The 24,304-nt window shown below is 42.4% G+C and overlaps 2 protein-coding genes across 2 annotated transcripts in view; both read right to left on the reverse strand.

The window, feature by feature from the left end:
• LOC139389815 (histone H2A.V) overlaps positions 1-24,304 on the reverse strand; it is a 257,719-nt gene that overhangs the window by 61,071 nt on the left and 172,344 nt on the right. The gene's annotated exons all lie outside the window — the stretch shown is intronic.
• LOC139389811 (cytoskeleton associated protein 2-like) overlaps positions 3,024-24,304 on the reverse strand; it is a 43,809-nt gene continuing 22,528 nt past the window's right edge. The window contains exons 8-9 of the mRNA XM_071136774.1: positions 14,779-14,947; positions 3,024-3,887 (exon numbers count right to left, since the gene is read on the reverse strand). Of these exons, the coding sequence (XP_070992875.1) occupies positions 3,563-3,887; positions 14,779-14,947 (494 nt within the window). The 3' untranslated portion in view covers positions 3,024-3,562. The remainder of the gene's footprint in view (positions 3,888-14,778; positions 14,948-24,304) is intronic.

Consider the following 24,304-nt stretch of genomic DNA (forward strand, 5'->3'; position numbering starts at 1 on the left):
TTATATGGAAGGATGGGACGGCAGTTTGGCATGTAAATTACAGTATGTAGAGATGTCTTGTTTTGCCAGTCTGGGGTTAGAGTCAAACAGTTGCAACACACACATATATGATTGTCTTCTGGAATGACATTCACGGGTAAAAACAGAATCTGGAATATGATGTATTTAGTGTGTCCTAAATGTATCAGCTCTGTAATTAACTTTGGAATGTAAAATGTGTATGTTAGTTTGTGAGAACTCACTAATTCCCCATCATTCATTCTGTTTGCATCAGCACATCTAATTAATTGATTTCAATATTTTGACAATTAGTCTGGTTAGGACAAGCCTCCTCCCCAGGCTTCGTTCATGGTGAGGGGAAAACACAAGTCTGGTTAGGATTAACGAAATGCTTTCACTTATAAAATTGACGGACACTGAAATTACCCAAGTTAATTATTTATTATACATAAATACAGACATCATTCATGCCTCTAAATTACAAAAAAACGACATTAAAAAATAAATAAAGCAGGTACAGTTGAAGTCGGAAGTTTACATACACCTTAGCCAAATACATTTAAATTCAGTTTTTCACAATTCCTGACATTTAATCCTAGTATAAAAAAAACATCTTAGGTCAGTTAGGATCACCACTTTATTTTAAGAATGTGAAATGTCAGAATAATAGATGAGGGAATTATGTATTTCAGCTTTTATTTCTTTCATCACATTCCCACTGGGTCAGAAGTTTACATACACTCAATTAGTATTTGGTAGCATTGCCTTTAAATTGTTTAACTTGGGTCAAACGTTTCTGGTAGCCTTCCACAAGCTTCCCACAATCAGTTGGGTGAATTTTGTCCCATTCGTTAGGCAATGATAATTTCAGTGTAGGAAAGGACAAAACAGCGTTACTGCCACAAGTAAGTACACATAGTGATATATATCCCCTCGCACGGTCCCGGCAGCCGGACAACTTTCTCATGGCTTCTGGAGGGAAATGCTGTAGGAATGCTCAACCGGTGTCGCTCATTCAGCCGACAGAAACTTTCAACCGGTTCTCGCCATTAAGCAGCGAGTCGGAGTCAGAAGCCGAGCCATCTCTGGTCTCTACTCCTTCCGGTACGGGGTCAGACACCGAAGCCTCCCACCATTAGCTCTGACAAATTGAAAACCCTAGTCATTGGCGACTCCATTACCCACAGTATTAGACTTAAAACGAATCATCCAGCGATCATACAGTACATAGTTTACCAGGGGGCAGGGCTACCGACGTTAAGGCTAATCTGAAGATGGTGCTGGCTAAAGCTAAAATTGGCGAGTGTAGAGAGTATAGAGATATTGTTATCCACATCAGCAACAACGATGTTAGGACAAAACAGTCAGAGGTCACCAAGCGCAACATAGCTTCAGCGTGTAAATTAGCTAGAAAGATGTGTCGGCATTGAGTAATTGTCTCTGGCCCCCTCCCAGTTAGGGGGAGTGATGAGCTCTACAGCAGTCTCACAAATCAATTGCTGGTTGAAAACTGTTTTCTGCCCCTCCCAAAAGATAAAAAATGTAGATAATTGTCCCCCTTTCTGGGACTCACCCACAAACAGGACCAAGCCTGGCCTGTTGAGGAGTGACGGACTCCATCCTAGCTGGAGGGATGCTCTCATCTTATCTACCAACATAGACATGGCTTTAACTCCTCTAGCTCCACAATGAAATAGGGTGCAGGCCAGGCAGCAGGCTGTCAGCTTACTGGAGTCTGCCACTAGCACAGTCAGTGTAGTCAGCTCAGCTATCCCCTTAGCTATTCCTCATAATCCTGGATTATCGGACCACCATTTTATTACTTTTGCAATCGCAACAAAAAAGCTGCTCAGACCCCAACCAAGGAGTCATGCTATAAATTCTCAGATAACCCAAAGATTCCTTGATGCCCTTCCAGACTCCCTCTGCCTACCCAAGGACGTCAGAGGACAAAAATCAGTTAACCACCTAGCTGAGGAACTCAATTTAACCTTGCGCAATACCCTAGAGGCAGTTGCACCCCTAAAAACATTTGTCATAAGAAACTAGCTCCCTGGTACACAGAAAATACCCGAGCTCAGAAGCAAGCTTCCAGAAAATTGGAACGGAAATGGCGCCACACCAAACTGGAAGTCGTCCGACTAGCTTGGAAAGACAGTACCGTGCAGTATCGAAGAGCCCTCACTGCTGCTCGATCATCCTATTTTTTCCAACTTAATTGAGGAAAATAAAAACAATCCGAAATGTATTTGTGATACTGTCGCAAAGCTAACTAAAAAGCAGCATTCCCCAAGAGAGGATGGCTTTTACTTAAGCAGTAATAAATTCAATAACTTCTTTGAGGAAAAGAACATTATCATTAGAAAGCAAATTACAGACTCCTCTTTAAATATGCATATTCCTCCAAAGCTCAGTTGTCCTGAGCTTTTGTTGCAAACCGTAGTCTGGCTTTTTTATGGTGGTTTTGGAGCAGTGGCTTCTTCCTTGCTGAGCGGCCTTTCAGGTTATATTGTACACGTTTTACTGTGGATATAGATACTTTTGTACCCGTTTCCTCCAGCATCTTCACAAGGTCCTTTGCTGCTGTTCTGGGATTGATTACACTTTTCGCACCAAAGTACGTTCATCTCTAGGAGACAGAATGCATCTCCTTCCTGAGCGGTATGACGGCTGCGTGGTCCCATGGTATTTATACTTGCATACTATTGTTTGTACATATGAACATGGTACCTTCAGGCGTTTGGAAATTGCTCCCAAGGATGAATTGTGGAGGTCTACAATTTTTATTTTATTTTTACAATTTTCCCATGATGTCAAGCAGAGGCGGAGTTTGAAGGTAGGCCTTGAAATACATCCACAGGTGCACCTCCAATTGACTCAAACAATGTCAATTAGCCTATCAGAAGCTCCTAAAGCCATCGTCATTTTCTGGAATTTTCCAAGCTTTTTAAAGGCACAGTTAGTGTATATAAACTTCTGACACAGTGAATTATAAGTGAAATAATATGTCTGTAAACAATTGTTGGAAAAATTGCTTGTGTCATGTACAAAGTACAAACTATAGTTTGTTAACAAGAAATGTGTGGAGTGGTTGAAAAACTAGTTTTAATGACTCCAACTTACACTTAAGTAAACTTCCCACTTCAACTGTATGTACAATCTTTAAAAAAAACCTTACCACAGTTTGCATTAAAAAACAAAAGTCCATCTAAAAAGCCAATGGATGCTTTTGGTTTGACGTACAAATGAGTAACTGTCGAGTTGGAAACCCATATATGCATGACCCCAGACAGATGGATCGACAGGCTCTTCCTGCACGATTCTGTACAGAAAAGTTTAGATTGACAAACTCACCCCCCAGGTGTCTTTCAGAACTGGTTGTTTTACTACAGCTCGCCACTAAGGAATGTGACCATGCACTGAAGGACATAAAACTGGACAGGTGTAAGCTACATTCCCAGATGGTGAGTGGGCATCATATCCAGCACCTCCCTATTCCTGTACTGGTAGATCAGGCTAAAGCAGGAGAGGAAGCCACTTTACACTACTTGGACATAGCCCTTTAGTCTTCTTCCTCAGCGTAGACCAGCTGGATGTTGACCTTGTCTCTCAGCGCACCGTTCTCTCTGTACACGTACAGATGACCGTTTGGGACGGGCCCGGCGCTGCCTCCCCCCTCTTTGTCTCCCTCCCCGTCTCTCTCATCCTGCTGGGCCATCAGGTCATTGAAGGAGGCCACACATAGGTCGTGCTCCTGCAGGGAGGCGGGGTAGAAGAGCGCGGACCTCTCGATCCTCACCGAGCGCCTGACGGGCGTGAAGAATCTCAGCTCCTGTCCGTCCAACACGCGGGCCACCGCCGACTCCCTCTTCTGGCTCCTGAAACCACTGTGGGTGGGAGAGATCAGAGAGAATCGGTTACAGTATGAACAGTACATACACATGGCGATGGCTTACAAGCCCAGAGCACACGTTAAATACAGTACACACACAGTGATGGGTTTGAATCCCAGAACACGGGTTAAATAACAGTACACATGGTGATGGGTTTGAATCCCAGAACACACGTTAAATAACAGTACACATGGTGATGGGTTTGAATCCTAGAACACGCGTTAAATAACAGTACACATGGTGATGGGTTTGAATCCCAGAACACGCGTTAAATACTGTACACACACAGTGATGGGTTTGAATCCCAGAACACGGGTTAAATAACAGTACACGCGGTGATGGGACTGAAATGGCAGCTCTTGTCAAAAGTTGTGCACTACATAGGGTAGGACTGCCCCCAATTAGTCGACAGGTCAATTGTTTGGTCGTAACGCTGTTGGTCGACCAAGATGTTGTTGTTTTTAGTCCAGCAGTAACAAATCTCTCTCTATACATTTGCACCCATCTCAGTGAACTAATCCATTGTGGCCTAGACTAAAATGTGGTCGGAGGCTCCATATGGGAGGGTGGGACAATGCAGAGGGCTCTGTATATCTCCGTAATTGACATGATTGGTTGACGGTAGGTGGGGGCAGTACATCCTGTAGAAAACACACTCACTTCCTTGACGACAGCTCTGCACTGCTCAGCGAGTATGAATGCCCTGACTTCTGCTGAGGCCGTATCACTGTAAATGCTGCAGGGCCAAAGCACGTCAGATTGACCATGCGCCCAGATGCACAATGCACTTGCCTCTCCAGAATGCCTCTCCTGCCAATATGTGCACATTCATTGTTTTATAACTTCATTGTGTGAATTGTTTGTGTTGATCGTTAGTGATTATTTGTAATACGGGGGCTTTCATGTTTGCCTTGTGTATTTGTATTTTATGAGTAAAATACTTTGATTCCTCATATCTGCTGTCCTGCGCCGGACTCCAACACCAGCTACACATAGGACCCCTTACACGAGCACATATAGCCAACAGCTGTGTCTGTCCCGAGCTCACTGGTGCAAGAAACTGAGGGTCCAGAATATGTTATGCAACGTTGCATGTTCACGAGCCAAGCTTCAGGACAGACCCAAGAAAGCCAGCAGGAGGAGAATAGTTGAGTCGGGTTATGTTTTAATTGTTCTTTGTCTTATTATTATTAAAACACATAGGCATTTAAAATGTAGACTATTTGATTTGGTCGAAAGAACAGACTACTTTCGGCCAACCAAGATGTTTGCTAGTCGGGGATAAGGTGCCAATCGGAACATAGACAAGGTGATTGGGGCGACAGGAAGCTTAGCGGGGTGGCAGGCAGCCTAGTGGTTAGAGCGTTGGGCCAGTATCCGAAAGGTTGCTAGATCGAATCCCTGAGCCGAGGTAAAAAGCTGTAATTCTGCCCCTAAACAAGGCAGTCAACCCACTGTTCCTAGGCTGTCCTTGTAAATAAGGATTTGTTCTTAACTGACTTGCCTAATTCAATAAAGGTTCAATAAAAATGAATGGGAATACGGGGCATGCCCGAACCGGACAATCTGTTGCCAATGGCAGTGTTAGTGTCTGGGTACAAGGATGTGGTAAAATGAAGCTCTATTCAGTGTGGTAGCCCTTTACACTTGGATCCATATTAGAGTTGAAACATTTGGACACTGATAAGCACTTAAATTGAGCACAGTAACATATACATGACATCACCATATTGGTTTTGACTAACAGCAGTTCTGAATTGAAGTCAGAAGTTTACATACACTTAGGTTGGAGTCATTAAAACTACTTTTTTGAACCACTGCACACATTTCTTGTTAACAAACTGTAGTTTTTGCAAGTCGGTTAGGACATATACTTTGTGCATGACACAAGTAATTTTTCCAACAATTGTTTACAGACAGATTATTTCACTGGATCACAATTCCAGTAAGTCAGAAGTTTACATACACTAAGTTGACTGTGCCTTTAAACAGCTTGGAAAATTCCAGAAAATGACATGGCTTTCAAGGCCTACCTTCAAACTCAGTGCCCTTTTGCTTGAAATCATGGGAAAATTCAAATAAATCAGCCAAGACCTCATAAAAAAGTCTGATTCATTCTTGGGAGAAATTTCCAAACGCCTGAAGGTACAACGTTCATCTGTACAAACACCATGGGACCACGCAGCCGTCATACCGCTCAGGAAGGAGACGTACTTTCATTCCCAGATGAACAGCAAAGGATCGTGTCAAGTCGCTGGAGGAAACAGGTACAAAAGTATCTACATCCACAGCAAAACAAGTCCTATATCGACATAACTTGAAAGGCCGCTCAGCAATGAAGAAGCCACTGCTCCAGAACCGCCATAAAAAAAGGCAGATTACGGTTTGCAACTGCACATGGGGACAAAGCTCGTACTTTTTGGAGAAATGTCCTCTGGTCTGATGAAACAACAATAGAACTGTTTGGCCATAATGACCAACGTTATGTTTGGAGGAAAAAGGGGGAGGCTTGCAAGTCGAAGAACTCCATACCAACCGTGAAGCACGGGTGTGGCAGCATCATGTTGTGGGGGTGCTTTGATGCAGGAGGGACTGGTGCACTTCACAAAATAGATGGCATCATGAGGAGAGAAAATTATGTGGATATATTGAAGCAACATCTCAAGACATCAGTCAGCAAGTTAAATCTTGGTCGCAAATGCGTCTTCCAAATGGACAATGACCCCAAGCATATTTCCAAAGTTGTGGCAAAATGGCTTAAGGACAACAAAGTCAAGGTATTGGGGCGGCAGGGTAGCCTAGTGGTTAGAGCGTTGGACTAGTAACTGAAAGGTTGCAAGTTCGAATCCCTGAGCTGACAAGGTACAAATCTGTCGTTCTGCCCCTGAACAGGCAGTTAACCCACTGTTCCTAGGCCGTCATTGAAAATAAGAATTTGTTCTTAACTGACTTGCCTAGTTAAATAAAGGTAAAATAAAAAAATAAAAAATTGGAGTGGCCATCACAAAGCCCTGACCTCAATCCCATAGAACATTTGTGGGCAGAACTGAAAAAGTGTGTGCAAGCAAGGAGGCCTAGAAACCTGACTCAGTTACACCAGCTCTGTCAGGAGGTATGTGACAAAATTCACCCAACTTATTGTGGGAAGCTTGTGGAAGGCAACCTGAAACGTTTGACCCAAGTTAAAGAATTTAAATGGCAATGCTACCAAATACTAATTGAGTGTATGTAAACTTCTGACCCACTGGGAATGTGATGAAAGACATAAAATCTGAAATAAATAGTTTTCCTTTACTATTATTCTGAAAATAAAGTGGAGATCCTAACTGACCTAAGACGGGGACATTTTAACTAGGATTAAATGTCAGGAATCGTGAAACTGAATTAATGTACACTGCTCAAAAAAATAAAGGGAACATTAAAATAACACATCCTAGGTCTGAATTAATGAAATATTCCTATTAAATACTTTCTTTACATAGTTGAATATGTTGACAACAAAATCACACAACAATTATCAATGGAAATCAAATTTATCAACCCACGGAGGTCTGGATTTGGAGTCACACTCAAAATTAAAGTGGAAACCCACACTACAGGCTGATCCAACTTTGATGTAATGTCCTTAAAACAAGTCAAAATAAGGCTCAGTAGTGTGTGTGGCCTCCACGTGCCTGTATGACCTCCCTACAATGCCTGGGCATGCTCCTGATGAGGTGGTGGATGGTCTCCTGAGGGATCTCCTCCCAGACCTGGACTAAAGCATCCGACAACTCCTGGACAGTCTGTGGTGCAACGTGGTGTTGGTGGATGGAGCGAGACATGATGACCCAGATGTGCTCAATTGGATTCAGGTCTGTGGGGAACGGGTGGGCCAGTCCATAGCATCAATTCCTCTTGCAGGAACTGCTGACACACTCGACACGAGGTCTAGCATTGTCTTGCATTAGGAGGAACCCAGGGCCAACCGCACCAGCATATGGTCTCACAAGGGGTCTGAGGATCTCATCTCGGTACCTAATGGCAGTCAGGCTACCTTTGGCGAGGACATGGAGGGCTGTGCGGCCCCCCAAAGAAATGCCACCCCACATCATGACTGACCCACCGCCAAACCGGTCATGCTGGAGGATGTTGCAGGCTGCAGAACGTTCTCCACGGTGTCTCCAGACTCTGTCACGTCTGTGACGTGCTCAGTGTGAACCGGTTTTCATCTGTGAACAGCACAGGGCACCAGTGGCGAATTTGCCAATCTTGGTGTTCTCTGGCAAATGCCAAACGTTCTGCACGGTGTTGGGCTGTAAGCACAACCCCCACCTGTGGACGTCGGGCCCTCATACCACCCTCATGGAGTCTGTTTCTGACCATTTGAGCAGACACATGCACATTTGTGGCCTGCTGGAGGTCATTTTGCAGGGCTCTGGCAGTGCTCCTCCTTGCACAAAGGCGGAGGTAGCGGTCCTGCTGCTGGGTTGTTGCCCTCCTACGGCATCCTCCACATCTCCTGATGTACTGGCCTGTCTCCTGGTAGCGCCTCCATGCTCTGGACACTACGCTGACAGACACAGCAAACCTTCTTGCCAAAACTCGCAATGATGTGCCATCCATGATGAGCTGCACTACCTGAGCCACTTGTGTGGGTTGTAGACTCCGTCTCATGCTACCACTAGAGTGAAAGCACCGCCAGCATTCAAAAGTGACCAAAACATCAGCCAGGAAGCATAGGAACTGAGAAGTGGTCTGTGGTACCACCTGCAGAACCACTCCTTTATTGGGGGTGTCTTGCTAATTGCCTATAATTTCCACCTGTTGTCTATTACATCTGCACAACAGCATGTGACATTTATTGTTAATCAGTGTTGCTTCCTAAGTGGACAGTTTGATTTCACAGAAGTGTGATTGACTTGGAGTTACATTGTGTTGTTTAAGTGTTCCCTTTATTTTTTTGAGCAGTGTATTTGGCTAAGGTGTATGCAAACTTCCGACTTCAACTGTGTACACACACACACACCCTTTTTCAGGACAGTCTTTCAAATATAATCATAAACCTCCAAATAGCTTCACAGATCTTCATTGTAAAGAGCTTAAACACGGTTTCTCATGCTTGTTCATTGAAACAAACGATTAATGAACATGCACCTGTGGAACGGTCGTTAAGACACTAACAGCTTACAGACGGTAGGCAATTAAGGTCACAGTTATGAAAACTTAGGACAGTAAAGAGGCCTTTCTAGTGACTCTGAAAAACACCAAAATAACGATTCCCTCATCTGCGTGAACGTGCCTTAGGCATGCTGTAAGGAGGCATGAGGACTGCACATGTTAACAGGGTAATAAACTACAATGTCCATACTGTGAAACACCTAAGACAGTGCTACAGGGAGACATGACGAACAGCTGATCGTCCTCGCAGTGGCAGAGCACGTGTAACAACACCTGCACAGGATCGGTACATCCGAACACCACACCTGCGGGGTCGTCCTGTCATCAACAACTGCCTTAGTTACACCAGGAACGCACAATCCCTCCATCAGTGCTCAGACTGTCTGCAATAGGCTGAGAGGCTGGACTGAGGGCTTGTAGGCCTGTTGTAAGGCAGGTCCTCACCAGACATCACCGGCAACAAAGTCGCCTATGGGCACAAACCCACCGTCGCTGGACCAGACAGGACTGGCAAAAAAGTGCTCTTCACTGATGAGTTGCGGTTTTGTCTCACCAGGGGTGATGGTTGGATTCACGTTTATCGTCGAAGGAATGAGCATTACACCGAGGCCTGTACTCTGGAGTGGGATCGATTTGGAGGTGGAGGGTCCGTCATGGTCTGGGGCGGTGTGTCACTGCATCATTGGACTGAGCTTGTTGTCATTGCAGGTAATCTCAACGCTGTGCATTACAGGGAAGACATCCTCCTCTCTCATGTGGCACCCTTCCTGCAGGCTCATCCTGACATGACCCTCCAGCATGACAATGCCACCAGCCATACTGCTCGTTCTGTGAGTGATTTCCTGCAAGACAGGAATGTCAGTGTTCTGCCATAGCCAGCAAAGACCTCTGGGACCTGTTGGATAGGAGGGTGAGGGCTAGGGCCATTCCCCCCAGAAATGTCCGGAAACTTGGTGGAAGAGTGGGTTAACATCTCACAGCAAGAACTGGCAAATGTGGTGCAGTCCATGAGGAGGAGATGCACTGCAGTACTTAATGCAGCTGGTGGACACACCAGATACTCACTGTGCAGTTAGATTACAATCGTATTTTTCTGCCTGTTTGGAACAGTGTAAACACTAAATCAATTATAACAAATACCAGGCTGTTTTAGTGGGGGGAAAAATGGTAAAGTTCAACCCTGATTAAAAACAGCAAAATCTGTGAAAATATCTTTATCCGACATTTTGCCGTCGCAAAACACTCAAACAGACAACAGAAGCAAGATTGTCTTATTTTTGTAGATATTCAGTACCAATCGAAAGTTGGTACACAATCCTACTCATTCAAGAATAATAGTGAAGACATCCAAACTATGAAATAACACATATGGAATCATGTAATAACCAAAGAAGTGTTAAACAAATCAAAATATATTATATATATTTGAGATTCTTCAAAGTAGCCACCCTTTGCCATGACAGCTTTGCACACTTGGCATTCCCTCAACCAGCGTCACCTGGAATGCTTTTCCAACAGTCTTGAAGGAGTTCCCACATATGCTGAACATTTGTTTGCTGCTTTTCCTTCCCTCTGTGGTCCAACTCATCCCAAATCATGTCAATTGGGTTGATGTTGGGTGATTGTGGGGCCAGGTCATCTGATGCAGCACTCCATCATTATTGGTCAAATAGCCCTTACACAGCCTGGAGGTGTGTTTTGGGTCATTGTCCTGCTGAAAAACAAATGATAGTCCCACTAATCGCAAACCAGGTGGGATGGCGTATCGCTGCAGAATGCTGTGGTAGCCATGCTGGTTAAGTGTGCCTTGAATTTTAAATAAATCCCTGGCAGTGTCACCAGCAAAGCACCCCACACCACCTCCTTCATGCTTAACGGTGGGAACACACATGAGGAGAGATCATCCGTTCACCAACTCTGCGTCCCACAAAGACATGGCAGTTGGAACCAAAATTTGCATTCATCAGACCAAAGGACAGATTTCCACCGGTCTAATGTCCATTGCTCATGTTTCTTGGCCCATGCAAATCTTTTCTTATTGATGTCCTTTAGTAGTGGTTTCTCTTTGCAGCAATTTGACCACGAAGACCTGGTTCACACAGTCTCCTCTGAACAGTTGATGTTGAGATGTGTCTGTTACTTGAACTCTGAAGCATTTACTTGGGCAGCAATTTCTTCAGGCTGTTAACTCTAACTTATCCTCTGCAGCAGAGGTAACTCTGGGTCTTCCTTTCCTGTGGCGGTCCTCATGAGAACCAGTTTCATCATAGCGCTTGATGGTTTTTGCAACAGCACTTGAAATTTTAAACGTTTTTGAAATTTTCCAGATTAAAAGACATGGGAGGTCAGTCAAAGTAATGATTGACTGTTGTTTCTCTTTGCCTATTTGAGCTGTTCTTGCCATAATTTGGACTTGGTCTTTTACCAAATAGGGATATCTTCTGTATACCACCCCTACCCTGTCACAACACAACTGATTGGCTCGAACGCATTAAGAAGGAAAGAAATTCCACAAATTAACAAGGCACACCTGTTCATGTGCAAAGCTGTCAAAGGCAAAGTGTAGCTACTTTGAAGAATCTCAAATATATTTTGATTTGTTTAACACTTTTTTGGTTACTACATGATTCCACGTGTGTTATTTCATGGTTTTGATATCTTATTATTCTACAATGTAAAAATATGTAAAAAATTAAGAAAACTCCTGTAATGAGTAGATGTGTCTTAACTTTTGACTGGTATTGTATATGGGTTATTTGTAAAAGCCAGGCACATTTAACAGTTAGGTTATTTATTATAGACCTAATTAAGTACGGGTTTGCCCACTCCACAATTTTCTTAGACATTAAGGCTAAGCCATATGTGCACAGGACTAGTACTACTGGAGAACGTTGGTCATGTAATTATTACTCCAGAATGTCTGTTATTCCAGAGGTCAATACGGACGGGATTCTTTTTTTCCGAAACCGCACCCTGTATTTATAATTATTTTCTCCAAGACAATTGACAGTTATGACAGAAGCCTGGATTTTTATCTTTCTAGGCATGAAGAAATTTCAACAAGTCCAGACAATAACAGGGCTACACTGATAACTCGAGTTCCCAAGTTTCTAAACCATACCAAAATCAGCTTCGTTATAGTGTCACCATTATATTTCAATTGTGGAAGTGTGATCATAATCATTAGGATATTTTTGCGCTCTGCAGTAAAAAGATGTCCCATAGCCTACAGATGTGAGCTAAACGTACACTTGAGATGCGTTTTAAGGCTATGGATGAGAAAGTAAATACATAATTTCCAAACATTTAGGTCAGTTGTATGCTGCGTCGCAATCTATTAACAGCAAGGGTTACAGAATAGGCTATGGGTAACAGTCCGTTCAATTTATCAAATCAGTTATAGTTTTCTTGCTCAAACCGTGAGCAACACCTGTCAAACTCAGACATTTCTCTCAAAACACAAGGATATCGAGAGGACTTTTAGATTTCACCAAAAAAATGCAGGTTATTTTGGCTGGAATTGTTACTCTCCTGCCCTGTACAAATTACTGACATGGCAGATTCGGACGGGACTAAAATTACAGATGTGGTGTTTGTGCACATAATTAAAATCCCCAGACCACCCCCAGAAAAACGAATCCAGTCCGAATCGGTATTTAAAAGCTAAGGCAGTTTCCTCCGCCACATTGTTCTCAATCCCAATATGCTGGTTAATTCTGCTATTATGCACATAGTAACGGCACACTGAAGATTATGTTTCTGAACCGTGAACAGCGACCAATACAAAGTGGGAGAAAGCGTATTTATTATAAAATAATATTAGATTTTAGTGTTGCACCATTATTTTTACATAACCAAACACAATTTCAGTATCACGTCATAAGAGTGACTGTGCCACCCCCGTGGCCTCCAATGGATTAGTCCAGAGACAGGCGCGACTCAGACAGGTGTCTTGTGCACAATGGGGGGAAAAAAATAAAAATAGCGACTGCTCGGCTAAAGAAATCTTGGTCGAACCAAGAGCCTATCGACCAAACAATCAAACCAGTTGACTAAATGGGGTCAGCCCCCTTGGAGAAACCAGTTAGACCTATCACTCACGTTGGTAATCATGAAGTGCTTTGAGAGGCTGGTTATGGCAAACAACTCCATCATGCCTTACCTACTCCGATATGTATACTTACCCCCACAGATCCATTGATGGCATAATCTGAATTTCACTCCACACTGCCCTCACACAACTAGATAAGAGGAATACCCACGGTGCATTCGGAAAGTATTCAGACCCCTTCCCTTTTCCGCATTTTGTTACTTTACAGCCTTATTCTATGAAATATACGTTCCTCAATCTACACACAATACCACACAACGACAAAGCAAAAAAAAGGTTGTAATTTTTTCATAATTTACTAATTAAATACCTTATAAAACATCTTATTTACATAAGTATTCAGAACCCTTGATATGAAACTCAAAACTGAGCTCAGGTTCATCCTGTGTCTATTGATCACCCTTGAGATGTTTCCACAACTTGGAGTCCACCTGTAGTAAATTCAATTGATTGGACATGATTTGGAAAGGCACACAGCTGTCTATATAAATGTCCCACCGTCGACAGTGCATGTCAGAAAAAAACCAAGCCATGAGGTCGAAGGAATTGTCCGTAGAGCACCGAGACAGGATTGTGTCGAGGCAGGATTGTGTCGAGGCAGGATTGTGTCGAGGCAGGATTGTGTCGAGGCACAGATCTGGGGATGGGAACGAAAAAAAGTATGTTCTGCAGCATTGAAGGTCCCCAAGAACACAGTGGCCTTGATCATTCTTAAATGGAAGAAATTTGGAACCACTAAGACTAGAGCTGGCTTTCTGGCCAAACTGAGCAATTGGGGAAGTAGGGCCTTGGTCAGTGAGGTGACCAAAAACCCGATGGTCACTCTGACAGAGCTCCAGAGTTCCTCTGTGGAGATGGGAGAACCTTCCTGAAGGACAACCATCTCTTCAGCAATCCACCAATCAGGCCTTTATGGTAAAGTGGCCAGACAAAAGCCACTCCTCAGTAAAAAGGCACGACAGCCCGCTTGGAGTTTGCCAAAAGGACTCTCTCCGACCATGATGAAACCAAGATTGAACTCTTTGGCCGGAATGCCAAGCGTCATGTCTGGAGGAAACCTGGCACATCCCTACGGTGAAGCATGGTGGTGGCGGCAGCATCACGCTGTGGGGCTCTTTTTCAGCGGCAAGGACCTGGAGACGATTCAGACTTGAGGGAAAGATGAACAGAGGAAAGTACAGAGAGATCCTTGATGAAAACCTGCTTCAGGACAAGTCTTTGAATGTCCTTGAGTAGCCCAGCCAGAGCCCGGACTTAAATGATTAAACATCTCTGGAGATTCCTGAAAATAGCTGTGCAGTGATGCTCCCCATCCAACCTGACAGAGCTTGAGAGGAGCTGCAGAGAAGAAGGAGTCTGAATACCTTCTGAATGCACTGTAGGTCAATTTCTACTTTGTGTAAGGTTTTAACGCAGGCAAGGACCTGCCAGACTAGAGATACAAGTCTCTGCTTAACGTAAAATGACTGTATATATAAACAAGTAATGGGGCTGCCTTTTTGTTTTTCAAATATCAAGTTGTAGCTTTAAAATGGTTGATGGTAACCCGGATCAGAGAAAGAGCAAAACAGGAGGAAGAGGCCATAGGCAGTCAGGTCAGAGGTCATAGAGTACCCTGGAGTGGCGGTGATCTTGTACTTGACCATAGACGAGCCTCCTCGGTCACCACGGATCAGGGCTTTGACGGCTGTGGGTGTGGCCATGGGGTCTGGTGTAGAGTGAAGCTCCATAATGTCATCCTGCTCTCTTACAGGCTCCTGCGCCGATGTTACGGGAGACTGACCTGGAAGTAGTAGCAATAAGAAGAAGAATGTTATAGTCACCTACTGAGATGTGTGCACACACACACCGCTAAGTTCCATTTCAAATATATCCACCCACCTCTTCAGGATATCACAATGTCCTGGTGTCGTAAACTCATTCATGACACCACCACTGAAACTATATTCTATTTGATGGATTCTGACTTATTAACTGAAAATATGAAATATACTGGAGAGGAGAAAGACCAGTCTGGTTTCAGTTTTATTTAAAAAAAAATAATTTAACCTTTATTTACCTAGGCAAGTCAGTTAAGAACAAATTCTTATTTTCAATGACGGCCTAGGAACAGTGGGTTAACTGCTTGTTCAGGGGCAGAACGACAGATTTATACCTTGTCAGCTCGGGGATTCGATCTAGCAACCTTTCGGTTACTGGCCCAACACTAACCACTAGGCTACCTGCCACCCCAGTCAGTACTCCAATTAGTTGTTGGGTTGTAATTTGAAATACTTGCTACACCAGAAGTGAATGGTTATCTGTAGGAGGAATGTATAAGGTGGAGTCAATTAAGGTTGGATATGAGCCAGGGCTTGGAATGTTACTGGGTAAGGAAAAGGCAATAACATGGTTGCGGTCACTGATAAGGGTGGAGAGCTGTGTGAGGAATGTGGACCGAGCTCAGGTCACAGTAAGAGAAGGAACAGTTTATTACCCACATCACTTTACAGCTTTATTGCTAGACAGGAAGATGTTTAGAGGGAAGTAGACTTAATCTAAATTAGGGGTATATATTAGAGGTCGACCGATTATGATTTTTCAACGCAGATACAGATACCGATTATTGGAGGACAAAAAAAAAGCCGATACCGATTAATCGGACGATTTTTAAAATGTATTTGTAATAATGACAATTACAACAATACTGAATGAACACTAAATTTAACTTAATATATTACATTATAAAATGAATTTAGCCTCAAATAAATAATGAAACATGTTCCATTTGGTTTAAATAATGCAAAAACAAAGTGTTGGAGAAGAAAGTAAAAGTGCAATATGTGCCATGTAAGAAAGCTAACGTTTAAGTTCCTTGCTCAGAACATATGAAAGCTGGTGGTTCCTTTTAACATGAGTCTTCAATATTCCCAGGTAAGAAATTTTAGGTTGTAGTTATTATAGGAATTATAGGACTATTTCTCTCTATACCATTTGTATTTCATATACCTTTGACTATTGGATGTTCTTATAGGCACTTTAGTATTGCCAGTGTAACAGTATAGCTTCCGTCCCTCTCCTCGCTCCTCCCTGGGCTCGAACCAGGAACACAACGACAACAGCCACCCTCGAAGCAGCGTTACATGCAGAGCAAGGGGAACAACCACTCCAAGTCTCAGAGCGAGTGACGTTTGAAACGCTATTAGCGCGCACCCCGCTAACTAGCTAGCCATTTCACATCATATTGTTACACCAACCTAATCTCGGGAGTTGATAGGCTTGAAGTCATAAAGAGCAGAGCTGCTGGCAAAACGCACAAAAGTGCTGTTTGAATGAATGCTTATGAGCCTGCTGGTGCCTACCATCGCTCAGTCAGACTGCTCTATCAAATCATAGACTTAATTATAACATAACCCACAGAAATACGTCTTTGGTCATTAATATGATCGAATCTGGAAACTATAATTTCGAAAACAAAAACGTTTATTATTTCAGTGAAATACGGAACCGTTCCGTATTTTATCTAACGGGTGGCATCAATAAGTCTAAATATTCCTGTTACATTGCACAACCTTCAATGTTATGTCATAATTACGTAAAATTCTGGCAAATTAGTTCGCAATGAGCCAGGCTGCCCAAACTGTTGCATTTACCCTGACTCTGCGTGCAATGAACGCAAGAGAAATTTCACCTGGTTAATATTTCCTGCTAACCTGGATTTCTTTTAGCTAAATATTCAGGTTTAAAAATATATACTTCTGTGTATTGATTTTAAGAAAGGCATTGGTGTTTATGGTTAGGTACACGTTGGAGCAACGACAGTCCTTTTTCACGAATGAGCACTGCATCGATTATATGCAATGCAGGACACGCTAGATAAACTAGTAATATCATCAACCATGTGTAGTTATAACTAGTGATTATGATTGATTAAGTTTAATGCTAGCTAGCAACTTACCTTGGCTTCTTACTGCATTTGTGAGGCAGGTGGTTAGAGCGTTGGACTAGTTAACCGTAAGGTTGCAAGATTGAATCCCTGAGCTGACATGGTAAAAATCTGTCGTTCTGCCCCTGAACAAGACAGTTAACCCACCGTTCCCAGGCCGTCATTGAAAATAAGAATGTGTTCTTAACGGACTTGCCTCGTTTTTTTTTTAAAACATCTATTTAAATCGGCGTCCAAAATTACCGATTTCCGATTGTTATGAAAACTTGAAATCGGCCCCAATTAAATCGGCCATTCCGATTAATCGGTCAACCTCTAGTATACAGTGCCTTGCGAAAGTATTCGGCCCCCTTGAACTTTGCGACCTTTTGCCACATTTCAGGCTTCAAACATAAAGATATAAAACTGTATTTTTTTGTGAAGAATCAACAACAAGTGGGACACAATCATGAAGTGGAACGACATTTATTGGATATTTAAAACTTTTTTAACAAATCAAAAACTGAAAAATTGGGCGTGCAAAATTATTCAGCCCCCTTAAGTTAATACTTTGTAGCGCCACCTTTTGCTGCGATTACAGCTGTAAGTCGCTTGGGGTATGTCTCTATCAGTTTTGCACATCGAGAGACATTTTTTCCCATTCCTCCTTGCAAAACAGCTCGAGCTCAGTGAGGTTGGATGGAGAGCATTTGTGAACAGCAGTTTTCAGTTCTTTCCACAGATTCTCGATTGGATTCAGGTCTGGACTTTGACTTGGCCATTCTAACACCTGGATATGTTTATTTTTTAACCATTCCATTGTAGATTTTGCTTTATGTTTTGGATCATTGTCTTGTTGGAAGACAAATCTCCGTCCCAGTCTCAGGTCTTTTGCAGACTCCATCAGGTTTTCTTCCAGAATGGTCCTGTATTTGGCTCCATCCATCTTCCCATCAATTTTAACCATCTTCCCTGTCCCTGCTGAAGAAAAGCAGGCCCAAACCATGCTGCTGCCACCACCATGTTTGACAGTGGTGATGGTGTGTTCAGGGTGATGAGCTGTGTTGCTTTTACGCCAAACATAACGTTTTGCATTGTTGCCAAAAAGTTCAATTTTGGTTTCATCTGACCAGAGCACCTTCTTCCACATGTTTGGTGTGTCTCCCAGGTGGCTTGTGGCAAACTTTAAACGACACTTTTTATGGATATCTTTAAGAAATGGCTTTCTTCTTGCCACTCTTCCATAAAGGCCAGATTTGTGCAATATACGACTGATTGTTGTCCTATGGACAGAGTCTCCCACCTCAGCTGTAGATCTCTGCAGTTCATCCAGAGTGATCATGGGCCTCTTGGCTGCATCTCTGATCAGTCTTCTCATTGTATGAGCTGAAAGTTTAGAGGGACGGCCAGGTCTTGGTAGATTTGCAGTGGTCTGATACTCCTTCCATCTCAATATTATCGCTTGCACAGTGCTCCTTGGGATGTTTAAAGCTTGGGAAATCTTTTTGTATCCAAATCCGGCTTTAAACTTCTTCACAACAGTATCTCGGACCTGCCTGGTGTGTTCCTTGTTCTTCATGATGCTCTCTGCGCTTTTGACGGACCTCTGAGACTATCACAGTGCAGGTGCATTTATACGGAGACTTGATTACACACAGGTGGATTGTATGTATCATCATTAGTCATTTAGGTCAACATTGGATCATTCAGAGAGATCCTCACTGAACTTCTGGAGAGAGTTTGCTGCACTGAAAGTAAAGGGGCTGAATAATTTTGCACGCCCAATTTTTGCAGTTTTTGATTTGTTAAAAAAGTTTGAAATATCCAATAAATGTCGTTCCACTTCATGATTGTGTCCCACTTGTTGTTGATTCTTCACAAAAAAAATACAGTTTTATATCTTTATGTTTGAAGCCTGAAATGTGGCAAAAGGTTGCAAAGTTCAAGGGGGCCGAATACTTTCGCAAGGCACTGTATATACACACACACACTTGTGCTGGTGGGAACATGCCTTGGTCTGTCCAGCTGTCTGACCCGTTGGGTGAATAAACTTGGTTTGAGCTTTAATAATGATCTGTGAGTTTTTACACGGTTCATTTAGAACCTAACATATTATACGCTTGGAAAGTGGAGATATCATTGAACGTCAAAATGTTTTTAAAAAAAATCGCTGGACACACCTTGCAGTTTGCAAGACACTGTCGCACTTGCTAGCAAAGACATTTGTGGTGGCTAAATCACAGGAAATTGTTAAAGTATTTATTTCACCTTTCACCTGCGCTCTGGTAGAATGCATTCAGTTGTGCAACTGACAACTGTTTGTAACCCCTTTCCCTTTCTAGTCAGAACCTGTCCCAACTGACACAGGTTAAGAGATTTAAGATGGAACATTGGTACACTGTGGGAGGTATGAAGGGCTGCACACTGTTTTTATGCTCCAAATTCACTGCTTTATTGACAACGTTTAGATTCTAAACGGATATAATTTTTACCTTTATTTAACTAGGCAAGTCAGTTAAGAACAAATTCTTATTTACAATGACGGCCTAGGAACAGTGGGTTAACTGTCTGTTCAGGGGCAGAACGACAGATGTGTACCTTGTCAGCTCGGGGGTTTGAACTTGCAACCTTCCGGTTACTAGTCCACCGCTCTAACCACTAGGCTACCCTGCCACCCCATATGTACCTCTATCATTGATAAAAATTTAAAATAAATCAATGTTTTATTTCACCTTTATTTAACGAGACAAGTCAGTAAAGAATACATTCTTATTTACAATGACGCCTACACCGGCCAAACCCAAACAACCCTGGGCCAATTGTGCGCCACCCTATGGGACTCCCAATCGGGGCCGGTTGTGAAACAGCCTGGAATCGATTCAGGGTGTCTGTAATGACACCTCTTACACTGAGATGCAATGCCTTAGACTGCTGTGCCACTTGGGAGCCCAAAACTATGTGCAAAATGTGAATTGGTTTCCATACCCACCAACGGTTGTGACAAGAGTGAACACAGCTTCAACTCGAAGTGACTTTTTCATAGCAGGTTAGGATAATTAATGTGGCAGGTTAGGTGACTAAGGTTAATAATAGGAAAAGGATTAGGGTTAGCTAAAACATTCTCCTAACCTGCTACGAAATGTCACTTCTGGTCGTAGCTGTAATCCCTCGAGTCACAACCGTTGGTTGGGGCAGGTACCCTAGCGGTTAGGAACGTTGGGCCACTAATTGGGACAGAGAGGAGTCTTCAGAACAGGCAAGCTACCTTATCCAGTTGTTGCCGGATAGGTTCCCACTAGTTACAACAGCCATAAAATTGTAAATTGGTTATATCGGGGGGGGGAAATCTGGAAAACAAAAATGTCCTTTTTGTTCATCATTTAAGGTTAGGCATAAGGTTAGCAGTGTGGTTAAGGTTAGGTTTAACATCAGATTTTAAGAAGATACATTTTAGAAATGGGCAGAGTTAATGACTTTGTGGCTGTGGTAACCAGTGATGACCAGACAACGTAGTAGCTAGCTAGCGAGCGAGATGGAGATGGTGTTTTTATTATTTGTTGAGTGCATTTCACAAGTGGCTAGTTTGCATCATCTACTTTCACTAACATTTTGCCTTCAAACTTTGGTTTCGAATCGCGACAATTTCAAGTTCTCATAACAATCGGTGATCTGCCTTTTTGGACGGCGATTACATTGCAATCCACGAGGAAACTGCGTGGCAGACTGACCACCTGTTACGCGAGTGCAGGGTAAAAAGGACCTTGTGGCGACAAGGAGCCAAGGTAAGTTGCTAGCTAGCATTAAACTTATCTTATAAAAAACAATCAATATTCACATTATCACTAGTAAACTACACATGGTTAATGATATTACTAGGTTAACTAGCTAGTCCTGCATTGCATATAATCAATGCGGTGCCTGTTAATTTTATCATCGAATCACAACCTTCTTCAACTTCGCCAAAGGGGTGTAAAATGTACCTAACAAAAAACGTCAACGCCTTTCATAAAATCAACACACAGAAGTATATTTTTTAAAACCTGTATATTTAGTTCAAAGAAATTCATGTTAGCAGGCAATATTAACTAGAGAAATTGGGTCACTTCTCTTGCGTTCAGTGCAAGCAGAGTCAGGGAATATGCAACAGTTTGGGTCGCCTGGCTCGTTGCGAACTGTGTGACCGTAATTCATTTCCCAGAATTTTACATAATTATGACATAACATTGAAGGTTGTGCAATGTAACAGCAATATTTAGTTCAATAAAATATGAAGAATAAACGTTTTGTTTTCGAAATGATAGTTTCCAGATTTTACCATATTAATGACCAAAGGCTCGTATTTGTGTTTATTATATTATAATTAAGTCTACGATTTGATATTTGATAGAGCAGTCGGACTGAGCGGTGGTAGACAGCAGCAGGCTCATAAGCATTCATTCAAACACTTTACTGCGTTTGCAAGCAGCTCTTAGCAATGCTTGAGGCACAGCGCTGTTTATGACTTCAAGCCTATCAACTCCCGAGATTAGGCTGGCATTATTGTGCCTATAAGAACATCCAATAGTCAAAAGGTATATGAAATACAAATTGTAGAGAGAAATAGTTGACGCGTCATAGTTCCTATAATAACTACAAACTAAAACTACTTAACTGGGAATATTGAAGAATTGGGAATATTGAACCACCAGCTTTCATATGTTCTGAGCAAGGAACTTAAACGTTAGCTTTTTTACATGGCACATATTGCACTTTTACTTTCTTCTTCAATTGTTTTTGCATAATTTATTTATGTATTACATTAAGTTAAAAGTGTTCATTGTTCATTCAGTATGGTTGTAATTATTACAAATAAATAAATAAATAAATAAATAAATAAATATATACATACACACAGTGGGGCAAAAAAGTATTTAGTCAGCCACCAATTGTGCAAGTTCTCCCACTTAAAGATGAGAGAGGCCTGTAATTTTCATCATAGGTACACTTCAACTATGACAGACAAAATTAGAATTTTTTCCCCCCAGAAAATCACATTGTAGGATTTTTTATGAATTTCTTTGCAAATTATGGTGGAAAATAAGTATTTGGTCAATAACAAAAGTTTATCTCAATACTTTGTTATATACCCTTTGTTGGCAATGACAGAGGTCAAACGTTTTCTGTAAGTCTTCACAAGTTTTTCACACACAGTTGCTGGTGTTTTGGCCCATTCCTCCATGCAGATCTCCTCTAGAGCAGTGATGTTTTGGGGCTGTTGCATGGCAACACAGACTTTTAACTCCCTCCAAAGATTTTCTATGGGGTTGAGATCTGGAGACTGGCTAGGCCACTCCAGGACCTTGAAATGCTTCTTACGAAGCCACTCCTTCGTTGCCCGGGCGGTGTGTTTGGGATCATTGTCATGCTGAAAGACCCAGCCACGTTTCATCTTCAATGCCCTTGCTGATGGAAGGAGGTTTTCACTCAAACTCTCACGATACATGGCCCCATTCATTCTTTCCTTTACAAGGATCAGTCGTCCTGGTCCCTTTGCAGAAAAACAGCCCCAAAGCATGATGTTTCCACCCCCATGCTTCACAGTAGGTATGGTGTTCTTTGGATGCAACTCAGCATTCTTTGTCCTCCAAACACGACAAGTTTTTACCAAAAAGTTATATTTTGGTTTCATCTGACCATATGACATTCTCCCAATCTTCTTCTGGATCATCCAAATGCTCTCTAGAAAATTTCAGACGGGCCTGGACATGTACTGGCTTAAGCAGGGGGACACGTCTGGCACTGCAGGATTTGAGTCCCTGGTGGCATAGTGTGTTACTGATGGTAGGCTTTGTTACTTTGGTCCCAGCTCTCTGCAGGTCATTCACTAGGTCCCCCCGTGTGGTTCTGGGATTTTTGCTCACCGTTCTTGTGATCATTTTGACCCCACGGGGTGAGATCTTGCGTGGAGCCCAAGATCGAGGGAGATTAGTGGTCTTGTATGTCTTCCATTTCCTAATAATTGCTCCTACAGTTGATTTCTTCAAACCAAGCTGCTTACCTACTGCAGATTCAGTCTTCCCAGCCTGGTGCAGGTCTACAATTTTGTTTCTGGCGTCCTTTGACAGCTCTTTGGTCTTGGCCATAGTAGAGTTTGGAGTGTGACTGTTTGAGGTTGTGGACAGGTGTCTTTTATACTGATAACAAGTTCAAACAGGTGCCATTAATACAGGTAACGAGTGGAGGACAGAGGAGCCTCTTAAAGAAGAAGTTACAGGTCTGTGAGAGCCAGAAATCTTGCTTGTTTGTAGGTGACCAAATACTTATTTTCCACCATAATCTGCAAATAAATTCATTAAAAATCCTACAATGTGATTTTCTGGATTTTTTTCTCTGATTTTGTCTGTCATAGTTGAAGTGTACCTATGATGAAAATTACAGGCCTCTTTCATCTTTTTAAGTGGGAGAACTTGCACAATTGGTGGCTGACTAAATACTTTCCCCCCCACTGTATTTATAAAAAAAATATATACAAATCGGCCGATTAATCGGTATCTGCTTTTTTTTGGTCCTCCAATAATCGGTATCGGCTTTTTTTTGGTCCTCCAACAATCGGTGTCGGCGTTAAAATCATAGTCGGTCGACCTCTACTCCTGACACTAATAATAACAACAACAACATCCATACTTAACCCCTCAATGATATTATTCACTGGTAACATGAGTCAGAAACCTGCTCTCTTGTGAAATCAAACGTTTCGGGGCTTTCAGCAGATGTTCAGTAATTATGAACCACAGCTATTCACTGCATGTCTGGACACTTTCCCCCCATTATTACTTAACAGTCAAAATCCATGACGATAACATGATTAACATACGATAAGAATACTGGAACTGACTCAACACATGGAACAGCAAGGCAATAGCTATAATACATTATTTTAGGATTTGAGCCTCGGTTGGATTCCTTCCACAAATCTTGACAGTGGAAAGAATATTTAGTTCATATTTTCTATAACAGCAAATACAGCAGAAAACTGATTTGAACATTTTCAAGATGTGTGACCCTGGTACGGCCAACAGAAAGAGAAAGCCATGGACACAGCAGTGTGTCTTCCTAGATCTACGTGCTGGTTTTAGCAGGAACAAAGTATCCTAAACAAGTGTAAAAACTGCCACATTAGTGAGACAGACCTTGTAGGGGCATGAAGTTTAGATGGGGAATCAAATGCAGACTGGTTCAAATTTAATTTCTATCTCA

This window comes from Oncorhynchus clarkii, chromosome 30 (genome assembly GCF_045791955.1).
Source record: "Oncorhynchus clarkii lewisi isolate Uvic-CL-2024 chromosome 30, UVic_Ocla_1.0, whole genome shotgun sequence".
NCBI lineage: Eukaryota > Metazoa > Chordata > Actinopteri > Salmoniformes > Salmonidae > Oncorhynchus > Oncorhynchus clarkii.